Source organism: Haemaphysalis longicornis, unplaced genomic scaffold (assembly GCF_048455015.1).
Source record: "Haemaphysalis longicornis isolate Haplotype H1 unplaced genomic scaffold, Haemaphysalis longicornis Haplotype H1 scaffold_4, whole genome shotgun sequence".
In the NCBI taxonomy this organism is placed as follows: domain Eukaryota; kingdom Metazoa; phylum Arthropoda; class Arachnida; order Ixodida; family Ixodidae; genus Haemaphysalis; species Haemaphysalis longicornis.
Window position 1 is genome coordinate 160,199,129 of NW_027526361.1, and position 17,561 is coordinate 160,216,689.

The following is a 17,561-nucleotide window of genomic DNA, read 5'->3' on the forward strand; positions in this document are numbered from 1 at the left end:
AGGCGGCCGTGCCTGGAGGATGCGTGATTTTCGAACATGGCTTGATTCAGCTGTCATTTTGACTTGACTTGAAAACGGTTTTTTTTTTTTTAATAAAAGAAGCTGCCATTAGTATTGAAGAGTTTATAAACTCTTATGAAGTCGTGTAAACAACTTGTACTTCCTGATAATTCCATGTTGAGGTTTAGAAGAATTCTTCTATTAAATGGGATCCGATTTGTAAACCGCATACACAGCGGAGGTTAGAAGAGCCGGCGATTCGGCGAAATGGCATTTACGCAAAGCCATCGCAATCTTCTTCCTCCGACTCGCTAACAAATAAACAATTCAGCAACTTGAAGTGGGTGTCCCGCCGGCGCATCGCTGTCCTCTGACTCACTGATGTCTTCTTCGCCAACATCGTCGCCACTCGCAAACAGGATTACTCCGGCCTATATCAACCCGGCTACAACTGTTTTTGTAGAAATGGAGTACCAAGAGTAGGAGACCCATTTGGCCACATCTCCAAACATCGCACGTCTCTTGCGTGCTGTCGTAAATCAGCGCAATAAAGGTGTCATGGCGGACGGAAGTGGCGCGAAAATCGAAAATTATCAGCAAGCTGTCATTTTAAAAATTAGCAGCACAAATACCTCGTTCGGAGTAACTCTCTGTAATAATTTATAAGCTGCATTTTGTTTTTGCAACCCAGTTTGATGTTACTTTGAATTTATTGTGAACTGTAGTTACTGCGCATGGCAGAAAGTGGCGCGCGGTTGTCGCAGGCCATTGTCATTGTTTTTGACTAGAAAAAGCTGCGAATACTTTGGTTTAATGTCCCGAAGCAGCATATGGGCTATGAGAAACGCCGTACCGGTGGACTTGGGATTCATTTAGACCATAGAGCTGTGTCTCAATGCGTGCTGGCCACGCGCGGCGGCCGCAAAGCGGATTTATTATACATAAGTCGCACCAGTGGATAAAATGCACCTTCGAACATTTCAGAAAAAAGCCGCTACTTATACACTAGAAAATACGGTAATGCCTTAAGGGGGGAGAAGCATCTTAAAACGTAGTGCATCGTCTTAGGGTCTTAGTGCATTGGAACAGGAAAGCCTGCGATTCAAACTTTTTTAGCTGCGGACAAGTTTTTAAATATTGTTTTTCATTTCGCATACAGACAAAGTATGTTGCCGAGCTGCTCTACGTCATGGTTGCCAGCATTATTTTTGGGAGGGGCACATACGGCTTGTAGATCTAAAAATTTCTATTTAAAAAGTTCTAGGGCAAAACCATTTCTCGTTAAGGTGCTTTAGGTGATGCCCTTTCATTTGGGATAGAGAATATATGTACTCGACAAAAATCGGTTGTCTGTCCCTTTAAGCGCAAACTGACACAGGGACAGGAAAGGGAAGCGACAGCAGCGCTGGTGTCCTTTTTCTTTCTCGTCCCCGTGTCAGTTTGCGCTTAATGGGGGGAGGGTCTTCAAACTAACTTTTTTCACAAGTTGCTGAAGGCTTGCTGTACCACTCCAATGTGTGACAACCATCCTCTAGTCATCCACGTGCTATCAAACAGGACATCAATGTTGTTTGGCGGCTGAGCAAGGTCCCTGTACAATCCCTTGACGACACACACACTATCTGCTTCAGAGGCTGCTGCAGTGTCCTCGCAAACCTGGACCACTTTTTTCTAGTGAGCTTGGAATGCCTCGGTGGGATAAGTTCATCCCAGCACAAAAATCCGGCAGAGCAATGCTTTGAATACTTTTCAAAGCCGTTATGTTCACCTTCAAAGGAGCGATGTTGCCAGATCCTTCAGTCCTTGGTGATGAAAAACGCTCCACATGGTGTTCGTAAACCGAGCACATCACCTGGAGCCTCACGGCGAGTCCATACTGCCTGTCAGCTGTCTCAAATCCGGCACCGCCAGCCCGCACTTGCCGCACTCGACGTGCGCAAAAAGGTCTTTCAGCATTTCCATATCCACTAAGACAAAATCTGTGCCGGATTGTACCTCCAAGTGTTCCAGATCCACTTCTAGGAGGTCGAATTTCCGCTGCGTTGGTGATTTGGTCTCCATGCCGCGCTTGATCTCGTCTGCGTGTTTCGTACATGCGGCGATCTCCTCTGCTGTGTAATACCTTGTGTCAAGTCGACAAGACGTGCTTGGACCGGGTCTGGATTCCCGAGGTTCATAGATTCATAGACACTGGGACAGGCGAAGCAATACGAGGCGGCGAACAATTTTCATCCGGCTGGTCGAGCGGCCAAGTCGGTCGTCCTCTTCAAACATATGTTTCCTGGCATCAGTCACGGAAGCGTGCGATGAAAGCATCCAAAGAAACCGCGAAAATGTCTAGCAAAACTACTTTAAGCGAGCGCTGCGCCAGAAGTATGGTGGCTAGAAGGGGAAGGGGACGCCAAGGGCTGGTGCGCTTGGTGGTGCGCTTGGACGCCAAGCGATGCGCCGGTTCATGCCTGGCGCACGGTGGCGCTGCTTTCCGTAGTTCGATGCCCACCTGGCCGCCCGCTCTACGACTCGCTGCGCGACGGAAGCGCAACCCAGCAGAAGTTTGCCGCACGCGGAGGTGTAATTTTACTAAGCACGCAAGTGGCTTGGACTGGCACATACCTCGCAGCTCTCACTGAGCACTTTGACGCGTTCTGTTCCGATGCGCACAACCTATGCAATCCCGAACGTCACGGATCTTGCTCTCCCGACTTCCATGTTCTACTCCATGCTTCCCCTTCTGTACTCGATGTTATTTTAGACAAAATACGATGAAGAGACCATACCCGTCCGCATAAACACATAAAGCACGAAAACTACCATTCTTTTAATGCCGAATGTATACTACCGACTACACGGAAACAGAAATTCAGAGGGTCTGCATCTGCGACTGCAGCCTTTCACTTCAACTAGTAGAAGGAACAAATTGTTCAGTTTTAACGCACAGAATGTCTTTCCTGTACACATTCAAACTGTTAACATTTTACTGAAAGCAAATAAAAAACGGATTATTAGAAATAGCAATACTAGGAGAAATAACCTTAAAGGCACCTTATTTTTAAAAAATGCACAAATATCAATGCTGAACTGTAAATGCAATGGGGAAAGTTTGCATTTGAGTACTGCAGTGCTCAATCTCGATGACAAAAAATTAAATTGCTACAGCTTCAACTACGGTGATCAATTTTTGACATTAGTACAAAGACGTACGAAGAGTGATAAAGTACGTGGGTATACTCGCATACAGCAGCACTTCCTCCTGAGAAGAAAAAGAAACTAATTCACTCTGCCAATACAGCCCTCTCAATTTTAATTAGCTCCACAGGTCTTCCCACCATGCACAGTTCTTTTCTTAGCATTTGGGATTAGCAGCAAATTATTTTACCCTTTTCGCCAAATCCTTTGCACAGTATACCAGGTGGCTCCACAATTGCAAGCAGCTCTTGCGCCATTGCACCGTTAGTGACCTCCAAGTGTGGCTTGAAAGATTTAACTTTCACTCACTCGATTGCAGTGAAGGTGTGGGACTCGTGAAAAGGGTTCCACCCCGTCTGACGCCGCGAGCGTCGCCTGAAATGTGCTCAATAAAAGTTGTTCCTTTCTCTCTCGATTGTAGTGAAGAAAACGACTTTTTCGAGCAAGGTTCTGGTGATCCTTGGTACAAACTGTAATATGCTGCAACATTGCCAGCCCCAGCAATCTTGTGCTTCGCCAAATAGGCGCTCTGCGGTTCACATTTTGCGATATCAGTAACGGTTGGAGAGTTATTGGGAGCACTTTCGTCTCTATGGGCGTCGGTAGCGTCGCCGTGTCAGGTAGGCCGCCCGTAGGCGTCCTGTACGCGCTTTTCTGGGGTGGTTTCTCCAATAAATACTCATAGACATTGCGATAAATAGTAGGGATCGCGTCACTCGTAATTTTAGGTCAGGAACAAGAATATTTTACACAAAGCAGTGCGTCGGCAACGCTCTCCATTTTACTCCAGAGCTCATTGACCTCTGCAATGAGCTCTGAATTACCGCTTTCAGTACTGACAGAAAAGTAGTTTTCCAAAAGTGACAAACTCAGCCTACAGGGCACAAAGAAGCAAACGATGGAACGTAAAGCGCATTTCAAATGAAGAGAACGCGCCTGGTCATACACCAACCCCACTCGTTACTCGCGCTTCCAGGCGTCGAAGAGCTGACCGGGGCGCCACGGAAGGAACAATCGTTTTCCCATCAGCGGCACAAGTGCGCTGACACCCCTTCTAGCCACCATTGGCGGTGAGATGTTTGAGTGGCGCCCTCTGGCTTCGACGTCAGCTTAGGGACTCGCGCCGCTGTCGTCCGCTACACTCCGCTTGTGAGTGCAGCAATGCCTAGCTGTGTTAGAAATCGCCCGCTTTCATGAATTAGTGCATGAAAGCCGCATTTCCAGTGATTCAGTTATTTTTGCCAGCTTCTGACACCTCTGAATAATTTCAAGCTGTATCCTACACAATTTTGCAACAAGCAAGAAGAGAGAGAGAACAACCTTCTTCAAAGCATCGGTCAGAAAATCGTCTGTAACTCGTCCTTGTTAGCTTATTTGCGAGGTTCAGTGCTGAGAAATCCTCGATAAGTATTCAAAATGCGTAGGCTTCCCTACAGTATTTTTGAGATACACTTATGAAGACTCAACGGTCCAATACTACGCACCAAGCAGTGGGTCCCAACACGCCTATCGCACAGCAGGACATAACGCTGCTGTCTAATATTTCTTTTGTTGTTGTTGACTTGTGTCAGATGAACGTTTTTTTTTTCTGTGCCTAATGCATTAATTTCTTTGCACCGTCACAGACCTCTTATTAGGAGGTTCGGGGATGCTTGGGAGGCTCACAAAGATAGTGCGGATATTTTCTTCGGGCTCTATGGCATACATTCCTTTCTTCAAAAAGTGGCTTTTATGGCTGTGGCCAAGAAGGGGCTTATCCTCAGCGTGCGTTGTTTATCCACATTCAAATACGATGAGAAGGTTTATGCTACACCACCGCGATCGCGCCTCAGACAATGTAGTCCGAGTACTCGAACCCGGCTTTTGTGCTCCGAATTTCTATCGAAACCGTCGTTATCATAATGAACTGACTCTCAGTTTGAACGGTTATGACATGATTACGGTGTTGAAGGCTTGATATAGTCGGTAACTAACGAAATAAATAGTGCACGTGCCGGTTTCCAGTATAACAGGAATCGAAACTCACGAATATTTCCAAGCAGCTCTTTAATGTTTTCCAACCCTTGCAGGCGTAGAGAGCAAATCCTGGTATGCTCGGGGTGGCGTTCTATGAATTGAAGAAAATTACTCTTATTACTGGCCCGGGTCCTGCACTGAGGACCCGACCCACTAATCAGGTCGAATTTACTGTTAAATAAAGTTTTCTCCTCCTCCTGGTCCTCCTCCTCTTGAGCGCTGTTTTACTATAACGCATATCTGAATATTGCGAAGATATGGCCGTGGGAAATATACTGAAATATCTCCCCAGGTCTGAACGAACATTGTGTCATGGTATTTTTGCCGTAGACGTTCGAGCGTTCGGCAAGGTTGCAAAAACTGTTTTACTTTGCATACGATTACCAGGAATCGCGATGCCTTCTGCCAAAGCCGACAGGCCTGAGTGCCTGGAGTTTGTTTTGCTCTTGCATTTTCGCTGTTGTTGGTTATTAGTAGCTGGCTGTTCCCTTTGTTCGAAAGATTGCTGAATACAGAAGCTGACGCCTAGCTCCAACTCTTCGCGCTGCGCACAGGACCGGCTTCGCAATGAATGAGGCGACGCCGGCAATGTTTCTTCCGCAGCGGTGTACCCAAAACTATACTTTAAATCACACCTTGAGCTAGTGTATACTATTGTAAGTCTATTATTGTGCTAAAAAGTCACGCCCACGCAACATCTGGCGCGGACAGGCATCAGACGTTAAACGAGAGCAAAAAAATAGCAGGGAGAGCGACCGAGTGAAGTGGACGACAGATGCCAGAATCCCTAAGCCGATGTCACGGAGGCGCGCTCCGCAGCGCCGCCTGTGGTCGAGCTCACCGCCAATACGAGAAGAGCGGACTCCGTCAGACGCGCGTAGCAGACGCCATGATGGTGAACAAAAAAAAAAAAAAAAGACAATTGAGTCACGCTGACCAATAAGAGGCGTCAGACGACAAACTCAAACCGCGTGTGCGCGCTTCAGCCAATTGGCGGCCCAGAAGGTGCCTTCGGAAAACTGGCAAGAGCTGTCGTTCTACTCAAGCGACGCCATTTTGAGATGTTGCAAAATATGCACAAAGAAACAAGCTTCAAAACAAGGCCAAGATGGTGGCGATCAGTCGGCTGCTTCACCCCCGGCGCGCGCGGGAATTTGAAACAACTTTTGCTCGATTCGGGGCCTTTCGGGGCCCCCGAGGCGTTTCAAAACATGATTTTGGAGTATTTCCCGATAGAATTTAGTGTTGATCTTTTGAAGGCAGGTGCTTGAAAGTACAATTATTCCAAAAGTGGGTAAGTAAAGCTGTAGACTGGGCTAATTGGTAACTCGCAGTGATCAAATGTAGCACAGCAGAAACACACTGGACGGAAAAAATACACACGTCGTACGTGTGTATTCTTTTTTTCCTGTGTGCTTCTGCTGCGCTACATTTGATCACCAAAAATTGAATTTTCTCAGCATCGACATTTTGGCCATTTCTGACCATTCTAAAACCCGCGTCACCCCTTAATATGATGTAGTTGCTGACACAGTGTAATGGTCCTGAATAATTTAAAAGAAGCCATTAAATGTTGGAATAGCCAAGACAAGGCTGTCTTTCTCGGCGCTGCATAAAAGTGGGCTCACACTTCGATCGGCGTTTTTCGCTTCCGTTCTAAAGCTCGTTGAAGTGTGTGGCACCTTTGTCTATTCGGAAGCACTTTCGCAGTTTCGTCGTTCGTGTTTCAACTGAAGAAACGGAGTTCACTGTAGTGTGCTCGCCTCACAGGGGGCAGCCTTGTGGGAATTCTGCAACGGTCCGCTAAGAGGCCCCGGCTGGTGGAGAGGGGATATCGGTGCTGCCGCTTGCGATCGGAGCAGGGTGGACCGTCAGAAAGGGTCGGCTAGAACTATATTGCTTTGAGGGTGCTGAATGCTGGTAAGGGATTTTTATTTGGCTTAGCCGCTACCGGCTCGTGTTGTCCTCGCAAGGGTCTACCTGGTGCGCAGCTCGAGTTGTCGTCCCTTTTGAGAAACGACGTGGAACATGACTCGTGCCAGAGTAGAGGCTACATGGCGATGCGGCTGCATTCCACCTCCACTTCATTGTGGCTGACCAGTATTTGCTCGTTGCAGCCACTGGAATTGGGCGCTAACAGCAATTCTGCCCCGCAGTGAGCCGACAACGCTTGCAGCTCTGAAATTGAAACTGATGGTGCAGAAAAATCCAGAGACAAGTGCCGAGTGCCGAGCTTGAAGTTGAGCAAAGTTAAGAAATCGCAAGTCTACGTCACACAGTCAGCTCCACGGTGGTTGAACGATTGCAGCGCCAGTGCCCCCTCTAGTTTTTAGTATGAAACTCGATGCTTTTCCACACCCAGGTGATGCAAGCGCGTGCCAAGAATCACGTTTTTGTTGCAAAAATGAAAGCGAAACTTATTTTGAAAGGACATTTTCTGAGCTGACCCCAAATAGCTGTACTTGTTCCAGCAACGCCTGGAATGCTATGAAAAGGGTCTCCGTTCAGATTGAACGGTTATGAACAGGGCGGTGAGGAAAGAGTTGAGTGGCGAACGAACAGCGTGTGCTGGTGCCCTCCCTAGCGACGTGAGGAGCGTTCCCCCGTGACTGCTGCCCCTTGCCCCCCCCTCGCAGCCGAGCCTGGCCGAGCTGGAGCAGGAGCGGCAGCGTCTGCGCCAGGAGCTGTGCCGCCTGCAGGACGCCCGGCAGCCCCTCCGTCCCGACAGGGAGGAGCAGGAGGAGGAGGAGGAGAGGGAAGAAGAGGAGGAGGACACCCCGGCCGGTGCGTTGCTGCTGCGGCTGCTGGGGCCGGGGGGTAGCAGCCATGTGCAGCCATTGCGAAAGCCGCTCTGCGGGTTCGCCCACATGCTGCCATTTTCAGAAAGTGGAGCTATTTTTCTTCCGGTCAGCCAAATATCGAGACCCAGGAGAGAGAGAGAGAGAACTCTTTAATGTGGGCTGCAGAGGTCAGCTCTGCTAGCGGCAGTGCTTGCTACGCCAGATGGGGATGATTACAATGCAGTGCAGTGAATGTGAGAGATCGGGAAAGCAGCAATAGAGAGAAAAAAAAGTAAATAAAAATGGCACGCAATGTAGTGCAAGGAAAAAACTCGAAATAAAGTTAAGGAAAAAAAAAAGAAAAATTGAGCGAATGTAGCCCAGGAAGCGCAGAGCGCCTAACAAGAAAAAGGAGTCAAAGCGTACACAACGACGCAAACGCGTACAGACGTAGCCATGCGCACAATGCAAAAATTACAAAGTTTTGTCTAGTCCTGAATCTCGCAAAGAACGCAGAAGAATTGTTGTCCCTAAATATGAGTCATTGTTGTTGTCCCAGGGTCCAAGAAAGTGACACAACTGAAGGCTTGCTCCGCGTCGAACATGAGACAGGCAGCTCGCCGCTGTAACTCGCGCAGCGGAAAATCGCGGGCATATACACAACAAGTGCTCGGTAGTCTCACGCACAGCACACGTGGGGCATAGTGGTGAATCCTCCCACCCTATTTTGAATTTGAAGCTTCGGGTGTAAGCCACGTTGAGACACAAACGATGCAGTACACCTTCAGACGCTTTGCTTAGGTCGGGTGGAACACGGAATTTACAGAAAGGGTGAATTCCATGTAGAGGTGGATATCCGTATTTGAGCCATAATATCAATTTTTAGCATAGCAATTTAGCAATAATCGGCCAGTATTCGATGCGAAAATAGCACATTTTCGACGGCTCACCACTCGGGTTCTACTTGCGCTATGGTGTCCATCTTGGTCTCATTCGAAAGTGAGTCTTTTTGTTTTCGAATCCCCGCCAGAACTGCTAAAGCCGTGGTAGAAAAAGACAGAATTCGCCGCCCAATTGGCTACTGACTGCACGTGAACGCAGGGCGCAATCTGGTTGGCTGGGCGCCGTGGGTCGTCTGCTCGGCAGTCTCATCGCAGAGCAACGGCTCATGTGCTCGTCTATGAGACGACCGGCAAAAGCCCCTCACGGCGTAAAAATAGAGTAAACATGTCTATCGATAACTCAATGGAAGAACGAACAGTATTAAAATTGCCTGGAATATGCTTTTCTGTGTGTGTGGCAGCAACTTGCTGCGAGAATGGCACTGAGATGGAGGTAGGCTTAGCGCACCCGCGGGCTGCCGATACGATAGCGTTACGATATGGTTACACCTGAGGGTGTGCTAATGGGCACCTATCTTTACATCAGCAGCACATAGAAAGAAAATAAATGATAAAGTGGGAGATGCAGCTTACCAGCGGCGCAAGGGAAGTGTGTTCATTCTGTTATCGATGACGCAGCGGGTCGGCCCGCTTCCCGGTGCGCGCTTCCTCATCGGCAGGTTACTGTACAGATGAGAGATTTGATAATTATGAAGGTTTGCACTGTGCACAATGTGCGGTGGTGACGTGATATGCGAGCAGGCCCCCGCAGGGGGCACCTTGTGTACTCAAGGTGTTTTGGTGAGTAGCGCCACCACGGTCCCGAGCTCTGCAGGGGTGCCTACTGCCGTAGGCACTTGGTGACTTGCAACACGACGGACCCAAGCACATGTGGGTTGGACCCACCCACGCCCCGGCTGTGCGTGGCTGAGCCGTGTCCGGGGAAAAGGGAATCCTGGTGGCTGAGCCAAAGCCGGGGTTGTTTTGGACCTTCATGGCCCCCCGGTAGAGGCAACACACCACTTTGGCCCCTGCTTCTCGCAGACGGTGCCCCCGGTCTGACCCGCCCGGGGGGAACCAGCCAGTCGCCTTTTCCTGCCTCCCTCTCAGCTCTTTCACCTTCCTGTCTTCTTTTCTACCCCTATCCTGTCATCTCTTCTTTTCCTCATTTCCACACATTTCCAGGCGGCGAGGGTTAACCCTGGGTAAGGAATCAACCTTGAGGACTTAAACAGGGTTATAGCAGCTATGTATGGCTAACGCGCATCTAGCGCGTTCCCAGGTTGGGCTCGGTGGTGGGCGGCCAGCATAGCTGCTGAATTGATTTCACTTGTTATGGCAACAAGATTTTCTGCATCCCATGATCGTCCTCCAAAACGGGGACGCAACGAAGCAGTCCAGCAATTTTTCACTCCTAAAAAGTCAGAAAATTTCCTAAAGTTCCACGTCATGCACTGTGAAAAAGAAGGCTTGTCAATGAGACGTCTGTCACCATTCTTGGTAGCCAAAGTTCTAACGAATGAGCTAGGCGGCGGTTATAAAGTAAGCAAGTTGGGAAGCGGTGACCTTCTCCTAGAAGTACAAGATGCAGCTCAGTGTGCCAAGTTGACGAAAATAACCGCTGTTGGCGACAATCCTGTGAGCATCAGTCCCCACCGATCTATGAACACTACCAGAGGTGTTATCTCTGATGAAGACTTTCTGAACTTGTCTGAGCAAGAACTCCTGGAAGGGTTCGAGGGCCAGAATGTTGTGAATGTTCAACGAATCAAAATACGTAGAGATGGGAAGGAAATTTCGACCAAGCATGTAATCCTCACATTCTCGACCAGTGTACTGCCCGAGTCTGTCGAGGCAGGCTACGTTAAAATCCCTGTGCGTTTGTATATTCCAAACCCCCGACGCTGCTATAGATGCCAAAGATTTGGCCATGGTTCACTGAGCTGCCGAGGCAAGGCAGCATGTCCAAAGTGTAGCCTCCCCGACCACTCGTCTGACACCTGTGAAGCTCCACTCCACTGTGTAAACTGCATGGGAGAGCACGCCGCGTACTCGCGCTTGTGCCCGCAATGGAAGAAAGAAAAAGAAATAATTGCTCTGAAGTATAAGGAAAACATTACCTTTAGGGAAGCACGACAGAGACTGTTCCTGACACACACTAGCTTTGCCGATGTAGCGCGACGGGGGGCGGCGCTACACTCGGTTCGAGTTCCCCTTGGAACCCTCCCAGTGAGGCCCCAAGGAACACCCCAAGCCCCCTCAGTGCCGGTGGCTAAGGCCACTGCACATGCCACAAAAGAAGCATCAAGGGCTGCCCCAGCACCCCTTGATGCCAACGCTAGGCCCCTTGCTGGCACTGCAGTGCCGGTCCCTGCTGAGAGGCAGGCTGCCGCAACCAGCCAGCCTAACCCTGCTGACGAGGCTTCACAAGAAGCCATGGACACAACGCCAAGCCCTCCGTTGCGTGGTACGCCGATAGGGCGCGGCACGTCGCTCGACCGTTCAAAGCAAAAGACACCTAGGGTCACGGCTCCTGGGAAGGTGTCTTGAGCCTGGGAGGGTGACAGCATGGCACTTCCTTAATCCTTGTTCAGCATAAGCTGATGGTAACTGATAATATAGTCCAATGGAACTGCAGAGGCCTCCTGAAAAACTTTGACGATATCTATGAATTGCTGTCACAACACCAAATAAGTATTATGTGTCTCCAGGAGACACACTTGAGGACGAACCAAACTAACTTCTTAAAGAACTACTCTGTATTTAGGAAAGACAGGGATGGCTGCATGCATCCCTCTGGAGGAGTTGCGATTATCGTGCAAAAATCAGTGGCATGCCAGTTCTTACCGCTACAGACCAGTTTAGAGGCTGTAGCCATACGAGCCATTATCTTTAATAAACTGGTAACAGTATGCTCACTGTACATACCTCCAGACCACGGGCTCTCCAGTATGGAGTTTGAAACATTAGTTGACCAACTGCCAGAGCCGTATCTGCTACAGTGTAGACCGCTTATAACGTATGTCGCGGGAGCCGCAAAAATCCGCACTATAAGCGGTACCGCACTATAACCAAAACACGCGCGAATTCAACCACATCGCCACCTATCTCTCAGGTCAACCTATATTTATCATCACTCAAACGCACAGCACTTAAAAACGAAGGCACGGTCTATATTTCGTGTTATTTTTAACATCAGCCGCTGCTGCAGGACAAAAGCGCAGTCTCACAAACGGCGAGCGCGGCTTTAACTTCCGTTGTGTTTGTTTTGAGACCATGGCTGCGTTTTTAGCGTCTATGAACAGATGCCGCAAGACGTGATAAGAACGCCAGCGGGATTTTTTTTTTTTTACCCCACCTTGTGTTCACGATGCCGAAGGCGGCTGCTTATCAGCGCAACGGAAATCTTCGGCTTCGCGCGGCTCGAATGTTCGGAAAGGGAAAGAGCGGTGGCTTATCAGCAACAACATTCTAAAGCGTGAACCGCGTGGTAGATTTGGTATCGCGAAAATGTGCAGTGCACACCAGCGCGGATACAACTGGCGTGGTGTGGGCGGCGTGGTAAAAGGCGGCAACATGGCGCCGGCACTGGCCGTGAAGCGGTGCAGGCAGTTCCAGTAAGTTCCAGCGACCGCTTCTAACCGCTCGCTGAAATGCCGCACGGGGCGCAAGCGAAGATGCTCATGCAAGAAAGGAGCTAATAATGTGAACGAAAAGTGGAATATAAACAGCCATCCACGCTGCTTGTGAAAGCGACCATCAAAAAATACCGCGGTGGTAAGCCTAAACATATCTGGCGCGGCTAGCCGGCTCGGAGCGCTTCGAATCTCCCGCCATTAGGTACGCGTCTCCCCATTGGTGCAAGTCGTCAGGCTCCTCCCACTGCCACGCGAAGAAGCCGCCGCGAGCGCGGAAAATTCACGTGCAACGCTGATGTGCACGATTCGTGCGCGAAAACGGGCCATGCGGTTCACGATTAATAAAATCAACTCGCCGCGCGCGGATGGGGAGACTGTCGCTATCTTCCGAGATGCATCAAGCAAGGCCAGTTGTGGTTATCAGGTATGCACGAACTAAAGGGTGCCTATTTTTTTCTTTGGGTGTCTACGTTAGAGGAGGGCAAGGGGTGCACGCTGCGTCAGATGGCCGATTTCATCCTTTCTTTTTTCTTTTGCTACCCTAAAACGATGCCTCAGCTGCGCCGGTCGATCAGCAGACCCGCCGAAAAACCGCACTATAAACGGTATTGTGCTTCGGCCAACCGCATCTTAAGCGGTATGCTTATGCATTGAGTTCTATGGGAGGCATACCGGTGGTCGCAAAAACCCGCGTTATATCCGGTCCCGCACTATAAGCGGTTACGTTATAAATGGTCTACACTGTAGTTGGGGATTGTAATGCTCACCACCCACTCTGGGGTTCTGCACGCACGGATGCTAGAGGACGCCTCGTTGAAAAGTTTCTGCTATCATCTGAGCATGCATACTTAACAAGAAAGACCCAACATATTATAACACAACACATGCCACGTACTCCTGCATAGATCTCGCCATAGCCTCTCCAGTTCTGTTTCCAGCGCTCCAGTGGAAGGTCATTAATAACCTGTACGAAAGTGACCACTTTCCAGTGAGCCTCAAGCTTGTAGACAATAAACAAGACAACACTCCATGCCCACAAAAGTTCAAGGAGGAGGCCGCAGACTGGAAAAAATTCAAAGAGCTCTCTGAGTGTCACTATACACTTATAGACAACCTTGGTATTGATGAAGCTGCTGAGACTCTGACCACCCATATAATTGAAGCTGCCCTGAAGTCCATCCCCCAGACTTCTTCTAGTAGGGTTGCTAAGCCGAAACCTTGGTGGAATGATGATTGCAGGCAGGCCCGTAAGGAACAGAATAAGGCATGGGGTGTCTTGCGTAGGTGCCCAACGACTGAAAATTTGGTACTTTTCAAGCGGGCAAAGGCCAATGGCAGACGGATTCGGCGTATTGCGAAAAAAGAAAGCTGGAATCGTTTTGTGTCATCAATCACATCATATACTGACACGCGGAAAGTATGGAGGAGAATTAAAGCACTCCGAGGAAGTAACACTCTTACGTACCCTTTGGTCAGCACAAGTGGAGACACTTTACAAGACCAAGCGAATGCCCTAGGCAAGCATTTTGAGTATATATCAAGCTCAGCTCACTATTCAAATAACTTCCTGAGACACAAGAATGCAGAGGAACGGAAGATTGTACGTGACAAACGGCAGTCTGAGGTAGGGTATAATTGCCCCTTCACTATGCAGGAGCTTAAAGTGGCGCTCACTACTTGTGGTAAATCATCACCAGGTCGAGACCGAATAACATACACCATGATTAAGCACCTGCACGACGACACGCTAGAAGCGCTCCTACTGTTGTTTAACAAGATCTGGCGTGCAGGGCAATTTCCAAAAGTCTGGAAAGAAGCTATTGTGGTGCCGATTCTAAAGGAGGGGAAAGATCCATCACTTACAACTAGTTTCAGATCGGTCGCTTTAACCAGTTGCTTATGCAAGGTCTTCGAAAAAATGATTAACCGTCGCCTTATCTATTTTCTTGAGTACCATGGTATTATAGACAATCGCCAGGTGGGTTTTCGCTCTGGTAGATCGACAGCAGACCACCTAGTGGCTATTGAATCCTACATCAGGGATGCATTTGTTCATAAGCAGCATTGTTTATCAGTTTTCTTTGACCTCCAGAAAGCTTACAGGGGTGAGACAGCTGCGCATATTGCGCACTTTTGATACAAATCTGCTTTCCTGCGCCAGGCTGCTCCAAAAGCTTGGAAATTGCCGAAATTGCGCCAAACTGCTCCAAAACAGTCTGAGAGCCAAGGATTTTAACGCTGCCGCCAGTTTCAGTGGGGAAAAATGCTTACTGACGGTATAATTTTCCAGCACCCCTGTTTGTAAAGGTTTAATTGATTGGTAATACTATAAAACACCTGCATAAAACTGTCCCCAAGATAGTTTTTAGATAGTTTTTCGAAGGTCATCATCATGTCGGGTTGCACATGTTATATTGTGTGAGTTTTTTTAAGTTTTCTCCTGGAAAACAATTGCAAAGTCCTGTAGAAAAAATACGTATGTGTACTCAGGCGACAAACTACTGGTGAAAATTGATGAAAGGACGGCAATTTTGGAGCGCCGTATATCTCCATAACGACATTACTGGGCGCCGCCATCTTGGTGCGGTGAATATTGGAAAACATGGCCGTCGGGCGAAGCAGCTGCTCGTGGTTCAGGCAGAGTGCTCTTCGCCGATTTCTACTGTGGTTTTGGTCATGGGGGTGGCTGGGTTTACATTTAGTCGTTTGATCTGTTGAGGGAAGTTGCGTGACTCGAAGAACGGGAGTTCATCCAAAACAACGTGAATTCGCCGTGTTTCGGCCTCGAGTGAGAGGCGCGGTGCGTGCTTGAAGTGAAATTTCGGACTCATTGCGGTGTTATAATAAAACGCTGAGCTATTGCTGCCTTTGACAGCGAGGTTGCGAGTTGCGGAAATGGGACGCTGGACACTGCAGAAGTGGCGGCGCAGGCTACATCGCCGCAAAATGTTCAAGCAGTGGCCGATAGCGGGAAGGGCTATTATTTCACGCTAGTAATAATGGTTTATCTATCTGAAGTGAAATTTAATGCCAAGAGGGAGGTGGCTAAACATACCAACGTTATTCAAATTACGATCGTAGTGAATGCGCACCTTGGGGATTGAAATGGGAGGGCTGATGGGGTGCGAAGATTGCCACCTCGCTTTGCGCAACTTTTGCCATGCCTCTACAATTGTGTGTAAAGCCGAGTCTGGGATTCCAAAAATAATAATTTCGGCGTTCCCATGATAATAAAAATGCCTTACGATTGCTTAGTTTTTCGATTCGATGTTTTCAACGGCACTCCATGCTATCTATGCATAGAGCCGAAGAATTTATTAATGGCTTGTAAAAAGGTAGTGCAGTTCATGCCTTGTGATACTCTAGTAGAAAAAACTTTATTGAAAGGCTGTTTCAGTGTTATGTACGTTCAAAACCCATTAAACAGTGCGCCCCCCCCCCCCCCCCCCCCCCCCCTCCCGAGTTGCCAAAAATTTGATTTTAGGCTCTAAGGTGACGTAATAAATGTCTGCTCCAAATCAAGGTTCTTCTGCTCCAAAATAGAGATTTCGCTGCTCCAAAAACTGCTCCCAAATCTGATTCAGCTGTCTCACCCCTGAGCTTACGACACAGCCTGGCGTTACGGCATTCTTTGCGATCTTCGCCGCCTTGGAGTTTGTGGAAACATGCTGAACAGTTTGAAAGATTACCTTTCGGAGCGCACCTTTCAGGTTAGGGTTGGAAATGTCCTCTCGAGGATGTTCGTCCAAGAAAATGGAGTGCCGCAGGGTGGTGTGCTCAGCTGCACCCTTTTTATTGTTAAAATGAATTCCTTAGGAACTGCACTGCCTCGCTCCATATCCTACTCGCTATATGTTGATGATGTGCACATTGCATTTAAATCATGTAATATGTCCATTTGTGAGAGGCAAATCCAACTAGCTGCAAACAAACTTACAAAATGGGCAGATGAGAATGGCTTCTGTTTTAACCCAGAAAAAAGCACGTGTGTGGTCTTCTCTAGGCAGCGTGGTATCCGCCCAGATCCTGTTATTAAACTCAATGAAACACCCATAGCAGTAAAAAAGGAGCACAAGTTCCTTGGGGTTGTGCTTGATGACAAACTTTCATTCATTGCACACCTCAAACGCCTTAAAGTTAAATGTTTGGATACAGTCAGGATCCTGAAAGTCCTCTTACACCAGTCTTGGGGTACTGACACAAAGTGCCTATTGGCCTTATTCAATAGCCTTGTGAGGTCCCGCATCGACTACGGGTGTCTTGTTTATCAATCTGCCGCGAGAACAGCACTAAAGATGTTAGACCCTGTCTACCATCTTGGCCTTCGTCTGGCTACAGGCGCTTTCCGAACAAGCCCTGTTTTAAGCCTGTATGTGGAAGCCAATCAGTGGTCTCTTGAAACACAGCGGAAGTACACTGGGTTGAATTATGCTCTAAAAGTGACATCCTTGACCGGACACCCGAACAGCACTCTAGGTAACCAGGCAATCAAGCTTTTTGAAAAGCGACCTGCCATGGCTGAGCCATTCCTTCTGTCGGTGAGGGCACTGGCCGCAGACCTGGGAATATCCTTCACTGACGCTCAGAAAACCAGCTTTGCTGACTTTGTCCCTCCATGGGATCTCTGCCCTATCTCTTATGATCTCTCTTTTATGAAGATTGACAAAAGAACCGCTCCAAAGGAATTAATTATGCAGCATTTTTTGTTTTTGCAGAACAAGTACAGAGCATCTGAGTTCTACACAGATGCGTCCAAGTCAGCTGGTGCAGTAGCATGTGCTGCACATGGTCTGAAATTTTCCACGTCTAAGACTATGCCTGAAGCCACATCTATATTCACTGCTGAAACACGCGGCCTTGTATTGGCTGTAGAATATATTATTGAGAACAATGTCCAAAAGTCAGTGATATTCGCTGATTCTCAAAGTGCTGTGCAGACTGTCACCTCGTTTTTCGGAACTTTTGCCGTGGCTCTGTACTTGTGCGTATGATTACAAAAATAATGATTTTGGCATTCACATGATACTAAAAATGCCTTACGATTGCTTAGTTTTTCAATT

At 48.4% G+C, this 17,561-nt stretch overlaps 1 protein-coding gene across 7 annotated transcripts in view; it reads left to right on the forward strand.

Annotated features, from left to right (window-relative positions):
- The window catches only part of LOC144179475 (rho guanine nucleotide exchange factor 11-like), a 207,175-nt gene that overhangs the window by 186,124 nt on the left and 3,490 nt on the right, over nt 1–17,561 (forward strand). For all 7 annotated transcript variants that reach the window (XM_077707850.1, XM_077707847.1, XM_077707844.1 and 4 more), the window contains one exon: nt 7,839–7,986. In XM_077707850.1, the coding sequence (XP_077563976.1) occupies nt 7,839–7,986 (148 nt within the window). The remainder of the gene's footprint in view (nt 1–7,838; nt 7,987–17,561) is intronic.